Genomic DNA, 18,628 nt, shown 5'->3' on the forward strand with positions numbered 1-18,628 from the left:
CAAAGCCTGCAATTTGCGCGTCTGTGGCGGGGTGGCTCGGACATACCCCAGCAGCCCAATCAGGGGAGAGGGAACCTCTGCACTACTCACAATCAGGTTAATCACTTGAAACACTTGAGGCCAATAGCTATCCAGTTTGGGGCAGGACCACGCGATATGTAAGAAGGAAGCTGCGGCGGAGCCGCACCTCCAGCGATCATCCGTCTCCCGAAGTCCCATCCTTTTCAGGCTGATGGGTGTCCTGTAGAAGCGATGTAGAAATTTAAAGTGTATGAGGCGCAAGTTATAATTCGGCGAAAGCTCAGTGAGCTGCCCGCAACAGAACTCCCACTGTTCCTCCGACACCTCAGGCTGAAGCTCTTCATTCCATTTTAGCAGAGCGTTCGGCATCGCAGTGGGCACCGCGTCTTGCATAAGGCGATATATACGAGTAACCAGTTTGCGGGGCGACGGGGAGCCCACCACCGCCTCCAGAGCCCGAAAGACCGGTGGCTCGGCGGGGAACTCCCCTGAAAGCGCCCGGCACGCCGCTCGGAGCCTGTGGTACAGGAATAACTCAGAGAAAGGCACAGTCTCTCCGTCCTCCGGCGATGGGGGAGGCATGAACCTACCATCAGGGAAAAGGTCAGCGAATGTACGAAGACGCAACCTCTCAGCCAGGCCACCAGCCATCCCATCCGCAGCACAGGGCAGCAATGGGTTGCGCAGCAGGGGGAGCGAGAGGGCATAGAGCAGCGGAACCTGTGCTCTCCGACGCAGTTCCTCCCACACCCACCTCAGCAGCTCCGCCGTATCCACGTCCACCCCCGGGCGGCGAGCCTTTGCACAGATCGCGACACCCAGCGGAAGGGGCGCCATCACATCCCGCTCCACCGAGACGTGGGGCTGAAAAGGAGTGGGGTGGGCCCAGAAATGTAAAAACTGTGCCTGTGCACAAAGTGCATACAGCTTCAAATCGGGGGCCCCCGACCCCCCCCGTCGGAGGGGCAGCGTCAGCGTCTCCCATGCCACCCTGGCCTGCCCACCAGCCCACACCAGCTCCATCAGGGAGGAACGCAGAGTAGCAAAGAAGTGGGCCGTAAGCGGCACGGGTATATTGGCGAACAGATAAAGGAACTTGGGCAGCACAATCATTTTTGTCAGCGCAATGCGCCCTGTCAACGACAGCGGCAGGGAAGCCCACATCTTCACCTTTTCTCTGAGCCACATCACCGCCCTACCGAAATTGAGATTCCAGATCTCCTGGGTGTCCCGGCTGATCCAAATTCCCAGATATTTGACCTCCTCAGCCTCCCAACGCAGCGGGTATTCAGAGGCAACCACCTTGGTTCCGTCCGTGAGGGGAAAGACCACCGACTTAGCCCAGTTGATGGATATGCCCGCGAGGCCTTCAAAGCGAACGAATTCCCGCAGGATGGGATCAAGATTGTCTGCGGGATTAATGAGATAAAGGGTCACATCGTCCGCATAAAGCGAAATCAGAAGGCTCCTGGAGCTGAAACCAATACCCCTCGCCGTGTGGTGCTGCCGGATCCTAGCTGCCAGCGGTTCCATAGCTATGGCAAATAGCAGCGGGGATAAAGGGCACCCCTGCCTAGTTCCCCGCGATATGCTGAACGGGTCAGACACCCGGCCATTGACCAGCACCCGCGCGGTGGGCAAAGTGTACAGCAAGCGAATTTTCCGAAGCAGCAGCGCGCTGAACCCCATCCTCTCCAGTATTCGGAACAGATAGGGCCATTCAAGAGTGTCAAAGGCTTTTGTGGCGTCCAAGAACACCACCGCGGCCTTGACCGCAGGATGGAGGTAATGTAGGGTGGCAAATATCGTACGTAAGTTGTGGGATGTCGCCCTCCCCGGTATAAACCCTGACTGATCTGGTAGAGCAATCATCGGCAGCATTGGTTGCACCCGGTTCGCCAACAGCTTAGCCAGTATCTTTACGTCGACATTAATCAGAGACAGAGGCCGGTACGAGTGCAAGTCGTCAGCGGGCTTATCCGGTTTCAGCAATGTGATGATCAGCGCCTCGCGCATGGTACCTGGCAAGACCCCAGTTCCCAAGGCCTCCTCGTACACCGCCAGTAGCCGAGGCGCCAGCTCGTCGACATATGCCTTATAAAAGGCCGTCGTAAGGCCATCTGGTCAGGCGCCTTATCCGGAGGCAGGCTCCTGATGACCTGTGCCACATCCCCCGCGTCTATTGGGAGATCCATATACTCTCTATGCTTATTATTAAACCACACCAGTGCAATGGAGTCCAGGAAGGACTCAAGCCCCTCTGGGCACTCAGTCTGAGTGGTAGTGTACAATCCTGAATAGAACTCAGCGAACGCCCTTCCAATCTCCCCCTTAGTGTGTATTAGTGTACCCTCAGCCGTGCGCAGCTCATGGATATACGACGCGGGACGCTTCTGCCTGGTCATATTAGCCAATAGCTTTCCCGGCCTCCCACCTTTGCCGTAACGGCGAGCTTCCGCATATTTACCGAGAAATTTAACCTCCCTCATGGCCTCTTCGTTATATTCCAACAATTTAGTTTTCAACCGCCCCGCCACCTCCGGGTCCTCCCCCACAAACACCGCGCCCTCGAGCGGTTTTATGTCCGCCTCCAGCGAAGCCAGGGTGCCCCTTATTGCCTTCAATACACCCGCCTGGCGTGCAATACACTGACCTCTAATGACAACCTTGAAGGCTTCCCATAGAGTCGCCATCGTGCTCACTGACCCCACATTACGCTCGAAATAGTCGGTAACATCCGTACGGATCTCTTCCTTGAAGGCCTTGTCTAACAACGCGTGAGGTGGGAGCCGCCATGAGAATGCCCGGGGAGCTTCGCCCGGGAGCACTAGTGTTAACATGCAGGGCGCGTGATCCGAGAGCGAGCGGGACATGTGTTCGGCCTTCGACGTCCACAGTGCAACATCTCGCGACACCAGCGAGAAGTCTAAGCGAGACCACGCACTACCCTGTGCCGATATGCAAGTGCCCTCCCGTAGCCCAATATGCCGACCACGCCATACATCCACCAGCGCACCGTCCACAACAATCTCTCGTATCGCCGAGCTCGCCAGCGGATTCAGTGGACGCGCCACCCCCTGTCTGTCGTCCCTGTCATTCATCACAGCATTAAAGTCACCACCCCAGATGAACGTGTCGCAGCCAGTGTTTCTCACCTTCCCCCACAGCTCATGGAAGAACATAGGAGAATCCACGTTCGGTCCGTAGACTGCTACCAACACCACCTGCACTCCACACAGAACCCCCTGAACCACAACATATCTCCCCTCAGGGTTGCACAGAACAGAACCCTCCCGCCAGTCCAAGCCTCGACGGATCAATATGGCCACCCCACGGGGATTATTAGAGTAGATTGCGGAGTAAACACGGCCCCATCTGGCGTGTTTCAGCCGCGGGGCGGGGGCAGTATGCAGGTGGGTTTCCTGCAGCATGCACACATCCACACAGTGCCGCACCATATATGCATGTACCAGCCGTGCCTTTCTATGGTCATTGAGCCCCCGGACATTCCATGTAATGCAATTCAGAGTCGTTCCAGATCTGGACCTTTTCATCACGTAACAACTGTATAACACATAGACATGTATATGGAAGCAATCTGTACTGAACTGACGACATATCTAGGGCAGAAAATCAATTGTGGCATTGAACATTTAAACAAAAACTCCCGTCCTCCTCCCCCCACCCACTCCAACCCCCCAACCGGGTCGTGTAAGAACCCTCCCCTACCCCATCTCCCAGAAACCGTAAATGTACAGGGGAACATTCCCAGTGGGGTGTGGCTACACCGGTCACTACCCTGTAATGAACAGGGTGGCCGGAAGAACTGCAGGGGATGCGGGCCTCCCAAACCCTGAATACAGTAGATCCGTGACCACGGCAGTGAGCAGAAGCAGGGTACAGGGCACTCCCCTCATACACCCCCAAGTAACCCGGAAACATACCCTCAAGTGTCAGTATGTCCTTACATCAAGGTGCCCGCATGGGGGGCCACAATCACTCAATATCGCTAAGATTACCAGGCTCGGTCCCATCAGCATTCTTGGGTGTCTGACTCGCTTTACGACCCACATGTTTTGCAAATTTCATAGCTTCCTTAGTCTCAACAAAGATGTGGGTAGATCCATCGAAGGACACCTTTAATTTGGCTGGGTACAGCAGCGAATAGGGAACCTGCGCCTGCAGGAGGAGCCGCTTAGCCGGCAAGAACTCCCGGCGGGCAGCCTGGACGGCCGGGGTAAAGTCCGGGTAGAAGGAGAGCGTGTTGCCCTTGTGTGTAATAGTCCCTTTCTCCCTGGCTAATTTGAGTATCACATCCCGGTCTTGATAATTCAGGAGACGAGCAATTATGGGCCGAGGCGGCGCGCCGACTGGGGGCTTTTGTCCCAGTGACCTGTGCGCCCTCTCCACCGCAAATACTGACGACAGGCCGGGGTCAAACAGTTCATGAAGGAGGTCGGTTATGTATGTTTCCATTTTCGATATGGCGGTGGTCTCCGGCACCCCCGTAACGCGTAGATTATTGCGCCTCGAGCGCGCTTCCAAGTCCTCGTTTTTGGCGCGAATGACGCTCAGCAATTTGTCCATGTGTAGGAGTTGTCCCTTCGTCTCCACTTGAAACTCATGGAACTCCGATTGTCTAGTCTCGAGCGTATCCAGCCGCGTTTCATGTGCCGACACCTGCGTTTTTACGGAGTCCAGCTGACTTGTGAGATTGTCCAACTTCGTGTCTATGTTCTGGAGGCTGGAGCGCATCTCGAGCATCAATGTACGTAGATCTTCACCCTGATCTACGGGGGTTGAGTCCTGCCGCACATCGTCTGGGGGGTCCTGCTCCGTCTCAGCCTGCCTGGCTGAGCGTTTGTGGTCGAAGGTTAACTTCGCCTGCCTGGAATCGTGCTTTCCCATGTTCAGGGGGACGCGTCCGGCTCGCCTCACCAACCAACCGTCTCCACCAGAGACCAGGCCCTCACCGCGCCGACCCCAGTCAGGACCACACTATCGCCAGAAGCAGGATGTTAGGCGGCGACCACCTCTCCTCATCCCCCGTCGTCGGGTCCCTTGTGTCGGCCTCCCAGCTCCTCGCAAAGCCTGTGACAGATTATCCCCGGGCTACAACCCAGGGCGAGCCAGTTCTCAGCACCAGGCCGGGCAGCCAGCCTCCTCGGCAGTGCAGCACAACTGACACCCTCAATGGCCGCCTTTCCGCAGCCCAGCCTGTAGTAGTAGTACAGCGCCACAATCAGCGACCGGGTCCACCAGCCTGCTCAGTTCCCTTGCACGCCTGTCCCCCGCATGGTTGTCTCTGCTCCCAGTAGGGCCCGTCACTCACCGCCATCCGCGGAGCTCCAGCGACTCCAGCTCTGCACCACGTGGCCACCACCGGGTCCCAGCACCGCTCGATGGGTCGCCCTCGGGGGCAAGCAGGGTCCAGGCAGCAACAGGTAAGGCAGCTAGTACCCCGCCGGGCACAGCAGGCGCCGCAGTCACCGCATGCAGGCCCCCGGGGGCCAGACACACGACAGCGCTCCAACTTCGCTCCGGGCGGCGCGCCGATCACAGGCCTCCTCACGGGCCTCGGGTGTGCCGCCGCGTCCCCACACCTCCAGTTCCAGGAGCGCCGCGATCACACTCCACCTTCAGCGCACAGTCTTTGGGCCAGGCCGGGCGCGCTCCGCACTCCGCTCATCCGCCTTCACTGCTCCGGCCTGATTCCGTCGCGGCCGCCTCGGCCTCAAGTAGCTACCAGTCCCGACCTCGCCACCAGGATGGGCCTCCCACCGGGTCGCCCGCCAGACTCGCGGCCCGTGAACTCAGCCGGGGATACTCCTTTCGGGTTCCGCTCTCCACCGCAAGTGCACCACACCTTCCGGCGCAGTACCAGCTAGCCTGGGCAGCCCACGCTCACCCCAGAGTGCAGGATAAATTCAGGATAGTTTTCCGGCCGGCGGAGCTCGCTCACAGAGCGGCCATTTCGTTTCACGGCAAGCCACGCCCCCGGGTCAGTTGTTTGTTGACGGTCTTCTCGATGACCTTCGCCGGGAACGGGAGCAGGGAGATGGGCCGGAAGTTCTTGAGGTCCTTGGGGTCCGCTTTGGGTTTCTTGAGTAAGGCGTTGATCTCAGCGTGCTTCCAGCTCCCTGGGAAGGTTGCTATTTCGAAGGAGATGTTGATGGCTTTCCGGAGGTGGGGTGCGATGGTGAGGCTGGCTTTGTTGAAGATGTTATGTGGGCAAGGGTCTGACGGAGATCAGGAGTGGATGGTGTTCATGATCTTGATGGTGTCGTCGTCGTTGATGTTGGTCCAGGAAAGCAGACAGTTGGTGCGGATGGTGTTCGTGGGAGCGGAGGTCTCGGTGGTTGTCGGAGCGGTTGTGGCGTTGAAGCTGTCGTGGATGTCTTCTATTGCCCTTTGTTACAAGTTTTATTTGTATTGTAACCATTGTTTGGCATTTTGCATTTTCCTATTACTATTCTTCATTTGCTTCGTAAAAAGGGGAAGAGGCGTGTTACACATTTTTTGTTAATTAATGCAATGTTTTGCATGATTTTCCTCTAAATGCTTTACTTCTACTGTTACGTGTTCTGCAGCATGTTCACATCTATGTGTATTTATGCTATTGCTTTGCTTACTCATTGTATTATCATTTTGTTATTGTTCCTTAAAGGGGAAAGGTGTGTTGTATGTGGTCTTCAGTGCAATACACCTTTTCCTACTTCTCTGCCATGCTGCTCAGCCAGTCTGGATGTACTGTGGAATGTTAGTGCGTGGTGAGGTAATGGAGTGTTGGAATGCCTGAGTGTGGTCTGTCAGTTGAGAGTATTGGCTGAGCAGCGAGGAGGCTGCTCCTAGTGGGGCTCTATGCTTGATACCTATCTACATCTAAGAACTGTATCAATAAACCTTTAATCTTTATACTACACCTCGACTACATGGACTTATTACACAGGTTTGAAAGGCTATATCGGTGGGTGGTGCAAGCAGTGCTGCAAGCCCACTAGTAGTATTTAATTTACTGGCCCTGAGTATATAGGATACCACTGTACAAGGGACGTACAGGTAAATTGAATATGCCAAACAGGTGTCCTATATTACCAAGTTTACAAGAGAGAGCACATGCACTTTAGCACTGATCAGCAGTGGTAAAGTGCCCAGAGTCATTCAACTAATAAAAACAGGTCAGAATAAATACAGGAGGAAGACAAAAAGTTCTGGGATAACCCTGCAAAAGGGGTCTTGTCCAACATCCATACACTATACCTTTACTTGCCATGAAATGTATCAGAATTTTAAATACATATTAATCATGTTGATCATCATCCTACATTTTTGTTTGCAGATGGTACATTTGTGAATGGCATTATGTTAAGTGTATTAGTAAAGTGCATTATGACCCGGGAGGGTATCCTGGCACTGGGCAGGTGAAAGTCTAGCCTCACCTGGGATGCTCAGGTTATTTGAAGAGCCATCTCTTCAGCTTCTTGTGGAACTCAGAAGTGAGGAGGAGGAGGAGGCTCTGATCTTTAGAGGTAGGTCATTCCATTCTTTAGGAGCAAAGTAGGAGAAGGCCCAACCTTCGGATCTGGTTCTGCAAATGTGTGGGATGTGGAAATTAAGAGTCTGTCTTAACGAAGTTGCCTGGATGGTTTGTGAAAGGAGATGCGACTATTGAGGTATGCTGGGCCAATGTTGTGTAGATTTTTAGTGTGAGTCAGGAGTTTCAACTGCATGCACTGTGTATAAAAAGCCTGTGAAGCTCCATGAGGTGAGGCAGGATGTGTCAGCATCTTTGCATTACATGCTCATATAAGTGTCATACTTATCATGTAATCATATTACCTGTTACCTCTAACAGGCCAGAAGGACAGAACTTATTTCTAATGAATATTATTCTCATTGAGCAATTGCTGCTGAAATACAATATCTAATAAGGGTTTGTCTTGCCTTTTAATGCCGGTCATCAGTTTTCCTCTTCACTTGCTTTTGTGAGCTCTAACAGAAGCATTAGACCCTCGCACTTTACCAACATCAAAGTATCGCCCCATGTCTTTTATGAACAGGCATCTGACGTGTTCCTCCGGGTTTCAGAACTGTTCATATAAGATGGCAAAGCTGTTGAGAGGTTTTGTTTTCATTGTTTCAGATTGAAGAGTTTCGAAGACTAAGGTCCCATTATAAAGGAGCAGAACTTCAAGAAGGTTGTGACGGGATCCTTGGAGATAACTTTAGACCGACTCAGCCTCTTAGTGATAGGATCATCAGGGCAGCCTTCCAGTAGCAGCGGGTTTCGGCATCCCATCAGGTATGAAACTTTTAAGGAAATGTGTTTAATAATAAACAGAACCAAATTTGCTCTTTGTTAGAATAACATGGAAATGCTAATGCAGGTTGTTTATTTAAAATGCTAATTCTCTAATGCTGACAGAACCTAATGATTGTCCTAATGGCCTAATATCTACCCCGAGACACGCCAGCCCTGCAATATGTGCTGTTCTTTTCTCCTAAATAATCATCAGATCTCCTTGCTCACAGACTGCCCACCACTATCTGATTATCCCAGAGCTCAACAGAAAATCTTTCAAATGTTAGTTCCCTCGTGGACATGGTCCTTCGTAATCCTGTCCAATAACTCACAAGAAGGGGACAAGCAAAAAACACCTTGGAAAGCCCAGCAGCTTCAGCATTGTCCTCCAGCTAATCTGAGGGCCTTTTTAGGCTAAAGGCACATGGACATCCCCAGGATGCTGTGGCTCCTCCATGCTAACAGTGGTGTTGTTTTTCAGGACCCGAAATCACAGTTTTCGGATCCCTCGGACCAGTTTTACCTGGTGTAGATAGAAAGGGATACAAGCAAAGGCACAGTCCACCGCCGCTCCATAGAGCACTACAGCCTCTCGCATGTGCCTGTCTAGCACTGGAAGCATTCCCAACAGTCCTCAGCAATCCCCCAATCCCATTTATCATCTGTGTTGAGCGGATGGTAAATGGGATTTTAAAAGGTCCCTATATTGGACAATGGACGATGTAGTACTGGGACACCTGTTATTGCCGATTCTGGGCTCAATTCCAGCCCCTGTTATCCATGCATTAATTTTAGTGGCAAAGCCTACTGTGCCCTAAAAGGCACACTATACAGAACCTGGATTGCTTTTCCACAGTCCACAACTGCATAATCAGCACCTTACTAATGGCAGCAATGTTACTTTAATTCAAAGGGCAACTTCCTCAGAAAGCACTGTACCACTGCACTAATGCCCCCAACTTCAATACATGTATCTTGTTTTCCATCTCTTTCTGGACAAGTTGATTGGCACCCTCCATCAGAAAAGGTAGGTGTTCTGCCCATCTTTACCTCCTATGAATGCACCATATAGGCTCCAGATCTTCGTAATCATAGTGACGGCTTAGTTTAGTACCAAACCGTAGCTCATCTGAATCAGTCCTGATTGTGAAGACAGTAAAACAGAATGGAAGGCCACATGGAAGCAATGTTAGAAACAGCTTGCTAAACCGAAATACAAAGCAATACAACTAGGGGAAGAAGAGATTGGAATAATTTCTATAACAAAAAGATTTCAACCCTACAAGAATGGACAGAATGTTACAATTTTGATACTTTCGTGACGGAATGTATCCTATGGGATCAGAAAAATCCTGTTTATCTTCCTTTTGAAACAGGATTATTTTATAAATGCCTTCCTGATATATAAATGGTACTTAGCATTCACAAAATTCGCACGGCTAACTTTGCACATGCTAAGTAACAATTTACAATGCAGTAATTTGTGTGTTCACATTCTATTTTGTGTTAGTGCCATTCACCTGTGGTGTTTGGCACCTGACTGCTAAATGCTCCTTGTCTTATTGTATTATATATAACAAAGTATTGCTTATGTTTTACATTTTATGTTAGCTTGTTTTTCTTAAAATATGATATAATCATATTTATAATAATATATGTTTAACGCAATAAAAAATCTTATTGTGTTGTCCTTGGTGTGCCGCTGGATTATTTTCTGGGAACTCTCAGATTTCATCCTGTTGGAAAGATATAAGAAGCGGAGTTACGACTGCGGCTGGCACCGGCGTCGAAAGGAAGGAGAGCGGGGATCTCGCAACGACTCTTTGGAAACATATATATACATATATACATACATACACACACACATATATTTCCCTGTTTTAGATGAGTGAAATCTGGGCCAAATTATATATATATATATTATGAGTCTCTGAGTAGGTTTGTTAGTGGAGGTGTGACTGTCTGAGTGTGTCTTTGACTTGGTGCATGTGAATTGGTGCATGAGTGTCTGAGTTGGTCTGTGAGTGGGTGTGAGAGTGTCTGAGTGGGTCTGCGAGTGCCTCTATGAGTGTGTGAGCTAGTCTGTAAGTGCATGAGAATCTGAGTGGGTTATTGAATCAGTGCATGAGTCTCTGAGTAGATCTGTGAGTGGGTGTGAGAGAGTATAAGTGGTTCTGTAAGTGGGTGCATTGGTGTCTGAGTTGGTCTGTGAGTGGGTGTACATGTCTGAGTGGGACTGTGAGTGGGTACATGAGTGTCTGAATGGGTCTGTGAGTGGCTGTGAGAGTGTCTGAGTAGTTGTGTGAGTGGGTGCATGAGTGCCTTAGTGGGTTTGAGAGTGGATGTGAGAGTGTCTGAGTGGGTCTGTAAGTGGGTACATGAGTCTCGGCATGCGTCCCTGAGTGGGTGTGTGAGTGTCTGAGTGGATCTGTGAGTTGGCCCATGAGTCTCTGAGAGGATCTGTGAGTTGGTGCATGAGTCTCTGAGTGGGTATGTGAGTGAGTGCGTGAGTCTCTGAGTGTGTCTGTTAGTGAGTATATGAGTGTCGGAGTGGGTCTATGAGTTGGTGTGTGAGTCTCTTTGTTAGTCTATGAGTGGGTGTGTGAGTGTCTGAGTGAATATTTTTAAATTTTTAATTTAAAAGCTATCCACAAATACTCATGACGTTACACAGGGAGCAGTGCTGAGAATCGCGACACATTTGTGAATATCACACGATGGGGTAAAACACTTTTTCAATGTTTTGAATTCATAAGCTGTCACACAAACACCCCTATATTCCATTCATGGGGTCAGAATCTCTTTACCCTGACACCTTATAGCACTTTTGTTTTATATTTTCAGGCCAGGGGACCCTGTCCTGTTACTTAAAATGGCGGCTGCAAACTTTCTGGTCATTTTCCGGCCAGCCAATCACAGCATTCCTGTTGGCGCATATAAATTGCAGATTGTCACAAAATTGTTGCAATTTAGTTGCAACCATAGATATACAAATTTAGTTTTTTTCAATGTCTCGAAAACTTCTGAAAAGATTTACACCAAATAATGAAAAGGGTGCATTCTGGACCAAAAGCAACTTTTCTGTCATATTTGGTAATTCTATTCAGCAGTTTGGGCTGTAGTTGTGTCTAAATCTGTATCGAAATTACCATGGGAAACATTTCTCATCCCCCGCTTGATGGATTACCCTGAAACTTTCCATGCACAACAAGCCTCAACTTGACACTTTTTTGGAAAATTTTGTAAAGCTTTGTCAACCGGCGCCAAATGTATAGGCAAGTCAGAAAACCCTTTTCCTATGGAAACTAGGTCCTAACTATAACTATCGACTGCCAGGAGGTAATATAATATAATATAATATAATATAATATAATATAATATAATATAGTATAATATAATATCACATAATATAATATAAATGTTATATATGTATATATTATTTATAATTAGCGGCGGTTTCTTTATTGCAGCATGTGGGCATCACCCCCCTGTTTGTTTTGTTGCCCCTGGATGGTGTTTAAAATAGTTTTGATTCCTTTACCTCGGTTTTTTAGCTGCAGTCCACAGCATTATCAGGCAAAGTTTGCCATTTAATACAGGAGACGTCATGTGGTGAGCGGGAGGGGGGAGCTTGGATGATTAACAGGTCAGCTGCTGGACTCCTTGGGGTGAAGTGCGCATGTTGGGTTGGATAGGTAACTTGCTTTGACCAGCCCGGCTTCTGCACTTGAATCTTCACCTACCTGCGCAATGTAGGAGCGCTGGTGAGTGCTGCCACAGCCTCCAAGCCTCCTAAGGAGAACTGGCAGTGCCTGACTGAGCCGATCCTCGTGCTGCTCTCATGCTGTTTGCTAACATAAACAGCAAGGGATGAGCGTCTAGATTGGCTTAGGAGTCACAGGGTAGGACTGAGGGCCGAGCTGGTGGTCGCAAGTTCCATGATCGACAAGTATCCTTCTGACTACTGGGACTGGACGGTGAGTCACTCATGTGCATCGTGCAAGGTGTGCCTCATTATTAAATAACATTGATCGGAGGCTGCCTGTCAAGTGATCCTGAAGGATTCCTTCTCCACGCGTTGCCTCAACGAAGATCTATCCATTCGCTCGCTGTGTGATGAAGCAGCCCACAGCCCAGAATGCATGCAGAATATGCCCCTCATTAAAATAAATAGCCTGCAATACGGAAGCCCAGGTACTGCAGTTTTAGTGCGTGCTTCTGCAATTTATAACTCTAACTATCGTCCCTTCTCTTCACCTTGCTTGGCTCTATTGACCACCCTCCAGTTCCTTATCAACCAGATCTCAATCTCTGAGACTCAACCCCATCCCTGCTACAAGTGGTTCCTCAGGAGTCCATCCTGTCACTAACACCGTTATTTATCAACGACTCTATAAAATGGCATCAGTAACTCTTTGCCAGTTGTGCGGCTGACCCTGCGCTTTTGAGACATATTGCTCATCCTAAATAGGATGCACATTTAAATTCTTATTAGTGGCAAGGGTTTAAGCTGCCTGCTTTGATGTCGATTTGGACCTACAGCATTTTGAAGCCTGATTAGGACTAAATTAAAAGAAAACGCGTGGAGGAATCCTAGTATATACACCTTCAAAGAACATATAAGTATTTGGACCGTCCCATGTGTTTTGGACGGAAGTGCAGACTAGTGAGAATTAGATTTGGTTGGTTTATTCCCTACACTGAGTTTTTGCTATAGTCGAATACATGTCGAGGAAAACACAGAAGGTCCTATTTGCTTCTCAGGCAGGAACATTGTGTGCATTTGTCAGAATTTGCCTTGAGCAATAAGGAAATTAAGACCGTTTATTATACGTTTGAAAGTTAGGAAACAAAAGGATGCCGTGGTATCTAGCTTGTTTGATGGCACTGACCTGCAATCAACTGGGTGCATTTTAAAATGTAGGGACTTAGTATTAAGAAAGCTTTTAAACTGCTCTCTTCACATTTTAGCTTTGTGCTCCAATTGTGAACATTTTTTATTGAAATTTATATTTGCTTATCACCTTTTAATTATTGTAAGTTAATGAAGACTTGCCTATTTTATTCCAGATTCTATTTACTTTTCTAATTATGATTGTAGTGGTTTTAATTAATTGTGCAATTATGTTGGATTTGCTACTATATCTACCCTGCTGCAGCATTGGAGCGGGCCTGAACCTTGTGTAGCCCTCAGCAGAGACAGAGTGCACTGACAGGAGTCCTCTTTTACAAAAGGCACTGTGCAGCAGGCTGTGCACCCTATGCATCATATATGCTATATCGCAGAAGCTGATCTTTGAATGCGCGTGATGTGTGTAGGAGTGTGTATACGTACATATGCAACTACATGGCTGATCAGGCATTACTGAAGGCCTAAAGGAGTTACCTTAGGTTATTGAAGAGAAATTTACAAAACGTTGTCAGACTGGTCACGTGTAATACTCTAGGGTCGAGGTGCATGTATCAGGAAGCTCAGGGGTACTTGTCCACCCGCTTCCCTGCTGCATGCCCGAACTCGCCAGGGAGCGGGACACAGTGGCGAGGGGGATCTTACTACCCTAGAAAATCATGCCTGCTGTCGGGTAATTCTCCTCCATCACAGTCTCTGTGCAAAAGATCACTTATATGCACAACTCTAGTGAGCGGTGCTTCTGGCTCCACTTGATTTCTACATGTTGTAACAATAGTACAGGGCCACATAAAGTAGGGCTGCAAGGGCAGGGTATTTAACTTACAAACGTGGAGAAAACTGCAATGAAAGCTTAGGGTCATCAGTGTGCCATTCAAAGGGACTTACATGTTCATGCCAATGTTTTCAATAAAGCTGTATCCCTTTTTCTTGTATTTCTGTTTATCCATTGTCCTAGCTTTTATGTACAAATTTTCACATCTTTTATATGTATACGCTGCAAAGAAAATGAAGTTTTAATTTGCATAATAAAATTAAATGTTGCACTGCTAATCCTCGCCACAACAAATATTTTCGTACTAATTAAATGCATATCAATGGGAACATGATCAAAGCTTGGAATGCTTTATTGGGTTTATAGGCAATTTATTATTAATATTTGTAGAATTATAAATTTTTTAGGGCAATGAAATACTTTTCTTTTTACATTAGCGGAGTATTCTGATCGTACTCTCAGCATAGTTTGTGAGAATTCTGTGATATTTGCAGAAAAGATGTTACTTGATTTGTTTCAGTGCAGCTGAATTCTAGTCTAACAGTCTGTTGTGTATCCACTGTGAGGGTTTTACATGACTGTCAATATTAGTTCTGGTTCATTGAATTTTATAAAAATGGGAAAATATGCTGACCTAACGTTTAATGTGATATGCACTGTGAGGTAACATTATGAGAAAAGGCAGAATTCAGTGTAAATTTCTCACAATGCCAGTCAGTGGGTCAAAAAGGTGTTCAGAATACTTGGTCATCCAACCTTTGGCCTCTCTGCTGAACAAACAGAGCAATGGTCACTTATTCCAATTGCAATTGTGATTCTGTGTAAGTCTGTGCAATGGAGATACCCAATTGCCCAAATATTGAGAAGGTAAAAGCAAATTAAAATACAGTGCTTAAAGGTGAGTCAGTGCGTTGTGTTTTTGTCGGTTGTAAATTGAAGGAGATGCAAGGAAGTGGTTTCGGGAGGCAGTGAAAGGAGGTTGCAGAAGATGATAAGATATAGATGGACGAGATGTGGAGAGAAAAGGGTGTTTGTGTCTAACATAGAATAAGCATAACAGGCATGATTGAGACACTCTGAAGTTCACTACCCCTTCCACAGACCTCAGTAATGCTTAATTTACAGAGTCACTGCATTGTTATCTGAAGTTCTCTGGTTATACTGAATAAGCAGCTACCTACTTCATTATCAAATAAAATCTCTTTATTGATGTCATAACTGTACTTTCACAATTGCTTTATTAACCTTCTTGCTTTCTCAAATTTGCTTGAAAATGCTCCATTCGCCCACTCTGCTTTACAAAGTTTTCCCGGCGGAAACCCCCCTCCACAACTCCCTTATGACAGTCGGCCATGTTCGCTAAGCTCGCTTGCCACAGGGCACTCATCCCTAACTTTTACGCCTCACCCCTTTCAAATGTCACCAGCTGCCACTGTATGTGCTACGTAAAACCTCTAACATGCCTAAAAGTTTTCTGAATGCAAAGTATCCATATTTCATTTCAAGAATGAATATTGTATAGTATAGTATATAGGAATTTAACCACTGGCAGTGTGTGAAATTGATATTCTTAACAGTGCTTGTGGGTTTGCGTAGATCTGTAAATCTCATTCAGACAAAATTGCTTACTCTCAAGCGCACTTACTCTAACATTCACTCATTCATCCTTTCTTACCTACTCCCTGCATATCAAACTCTTACTTTCAACCTGTCTCATGTCAGTCAATCAATAAAACAAACGGCTGTAATCAAAAGTCTGTTGCTTCTCATTGGTCATACCATAATATTTATCAATAGCACTAGGTTGCAAAAGCTCCTTTATTTTAATATGATAGTGTCATCACTGTAAAGAGTTGAAACCCCATAAATAAACCTCTCAGTGGTTGGGATGACTTAATATTTGTGAGAAGTTTTAATACAGAAAACAAGAGAATTAAAGAATAAAATGTGACAGTTCCTACAAGACATTGTGATTTGATTTGTCTGGATGGATGGAACAAGATTGTGAAGACTTTTTTCACCACGGATAATTGAAATTAAGTCTGAATTTACTCTTCTAAGGGTACTTCCCTATATGTTGCATATAAAAAAACTTTTTTCATTAGTTGTGAAAAAAATATAAATTAAAACTTCAGAAATGTTTTACAAATATAATTGAACATATTTCCATTAATTAAAGATTTCAAAATTAATGTGATAGTGCTGTAATATTTGTTGTATTTTGTTTTACATTTAAAATAAATGTAAACAATGTATGTGCATTAAATATTATTATAATAATATATTTTTTTTTGTGAAATGTATTTTTTAAAGTTTCCCCACATTTTACTATAGGGAGACTCTGCAGTCAGGGTGAAGATCTCCACATGGTAAAGTATGTGGTTATGTACACAGAGAGGGACTCAAAAACTGGAAACATCTGCTTCAAAATGGAAGGGATAAGGGGAAAAACAAGGAACAGCAGAGGGAGGGCTGTGGCTATGCAAATCCACCAACACAGATACAAAAGTCAGGCCCAATTTGCAAAAGTTACACCTAAACTACTGAAGTAGTACTACAGGCTTAACCATTTTGAAAGTTACTAACACTCACCTCGAAATACTTCACATACCACACCAGACCACTCATAGTAACTGCAGTGGATTCACACTGAAACAAATTAAAGCAGGGAATAGCACTTCACAGCTATGAACCAAATGGTCAATGGTACAACTATTCGGACAGCCACACATACAAAAAGGTTAGATAAAAACAATATAAAAGGTCACAATTGGACAACATTATCACTGGAAATCTATTACATATATCATGAATCTCAAATATAAACATTGAGTTGGCCACATGAACATTGAAAAATGAATAGTAAAGAAACACCTCACTAACGTATAAAACACAGCTAAATGTGTACACCGTGCTCATATACTCATCAGAAAAATTACTTCAAGATATTTTCACACTTGCTTATTTGGGCAAGCGTATGTTTTGTTGACCACATCTGCACTTCGCCCATTCTCTACTATGCCATCTCAAACTAACAACCTTTCACTTATAATTCAGCACCAATTACATATAATTCAATCACATATATTGCAGGGCTACTTTTTCTTTATATTGGTGTCTGACTATTTGCACTGTCCCTCATCCTGAGGAACAACTACTTGAGGAAGAGAGAGCAGTCTTTGTTCAAATCCAAGCTCACATCAATGCTACCCATGACTACCAGTGTGGCTTCAGATCACACAGCAAGGGAGACCAAAACCTTACACATCTTAGCTGATGCCCTCCTGAACAGAAATGAAGATAACCCTGCCTCAAAAAATGTTAGGCCTCTCTGCTGGCTTCGACACAGTCAACCATCCCACTCTCATTTGCACCCTAAAATCTCAACTGGTATTCACTGACAATGTTTTCAATAATATTCCTACTACTATTCCAGCTGATACCAGTTTCTTCATATGAGAATCTCCAAGTCACAAAAGATCCCTTTCACGTGTGGTGTTCTCAATGGCTCCATATTGTCTACTGTCTTCAGCCTTCACATGGAGCTGCTTGGTGCTCAATGCACAGCTAGCAGCACTAAGGTTCATCAATATGCTGATGATACATAACTCTACTTGAAAGACTTTAATGAATCAGATTTCCATTGCCTCACACACTCCTTTCACATAATCCATTCTGGGTGTTGTGCTCTTAGCTGAAGTTCAAACCAACCAAGACATAATTCCTGTTATTTTCCAGACACAATAAACAAGATACAGTACAAACCTGGTTCAATAACACAAACCTTAATGGTTTCTAACTCCAACTTTGACTGAATAGCAGATCACTTCAATTCATCCTGGCATCCATCCTCACTTTCAAATTAAAAGATTGGCAAAAAAGAAAGACGGTCTGGTAGCATCACTCTCTTCTAAAGAAAGTCAAACCATTTCTTCTAGAATGCAACCTCAGATCTGCTGTTCAAGCCCTTGTACTCTTGCATCAGGATGTTGGTAATGCCCTAATCCATGGCCTCCCACACTACCCACTGGCTCCTCCCAGGGGCATCCTACACGACGCAACATACCTCATTAGGACCTGAAGAAATATGATCATGTGAGACCCATCCTGATGGAGCTCAAGCCACAGATTGTCTTCCCTTACTGGCCCACTCATCCTTACAGTCGACTACATTATGTATAGGCTATAATGACCAGCCTCCCCCTTATCTTGCAGACATGCTTACCATCTCTGCTGGATTGTGGCATACATGCAGCTAGGACACCATCAGAAATGCAGAGTAAGAAGTGTAAAAAAGAAAAAAACAAGATACCGGGCCTTTTCCATTTTTGCCTCCAGGGTCTGTAACAACATGTCCATATGCATCAGGACTGCCCCTGCACTGCTCCAATTTAGGAAAGTATTGAAGACTCACCTCTTTAAATAACGCTGCATCACAGTGCATTAGCTGTCCACAACGCAGCCTCCTCTCCTCTTACTCTCTGAATGTATGCTTGTCTTTGACCATGTAATGCACTCCACTGCCTTTTGACTAGGTTTGTAATATAGAAATGTTATATAAGTACATACATACATGCATACATTTATACAAACATACATACATATACACATATATAAAACA

General features: G+C 46.4%; 1 protein-coding gene across 1 annotated transcript in view; it reads left to right on the forward strand.

Annotated features, from left to right (window-relative positions):
* CA8 (carbonic anhydrase 8 (inactive)) overlaps nt 1-18,628 on the forward strand; it is a 647,887-nt gene that overhangs the window by 485,253 nt on the left and 144,006 nt on the right. Inside the window, exon 8 of the mRNA XM_085605561.1 lies at nt 8,165-8,323. Coding sequence (XP_085461687.1) covers nt 8,165-8,299 — 135 coding nt within the window. The 3' untranslated portion in view covers nt 8,300-8,323. The remainder of the gene's footprint in view (nt 1-8,164; nt 8,324-18,628) is intronic.

Source organism: Triturus cristatus, chromosome 5_1 (genome assembly GCF_964204655.1).
Source record: "Triturus cristatus chromosome 5_1, aTriCri1.1, whole genome shotgun sequence".
NCBI lineage: Eukaryota > Metazoa > Chordata > Amphibia > Caudata > Salamandridae > Triturus > Triturus cristatus.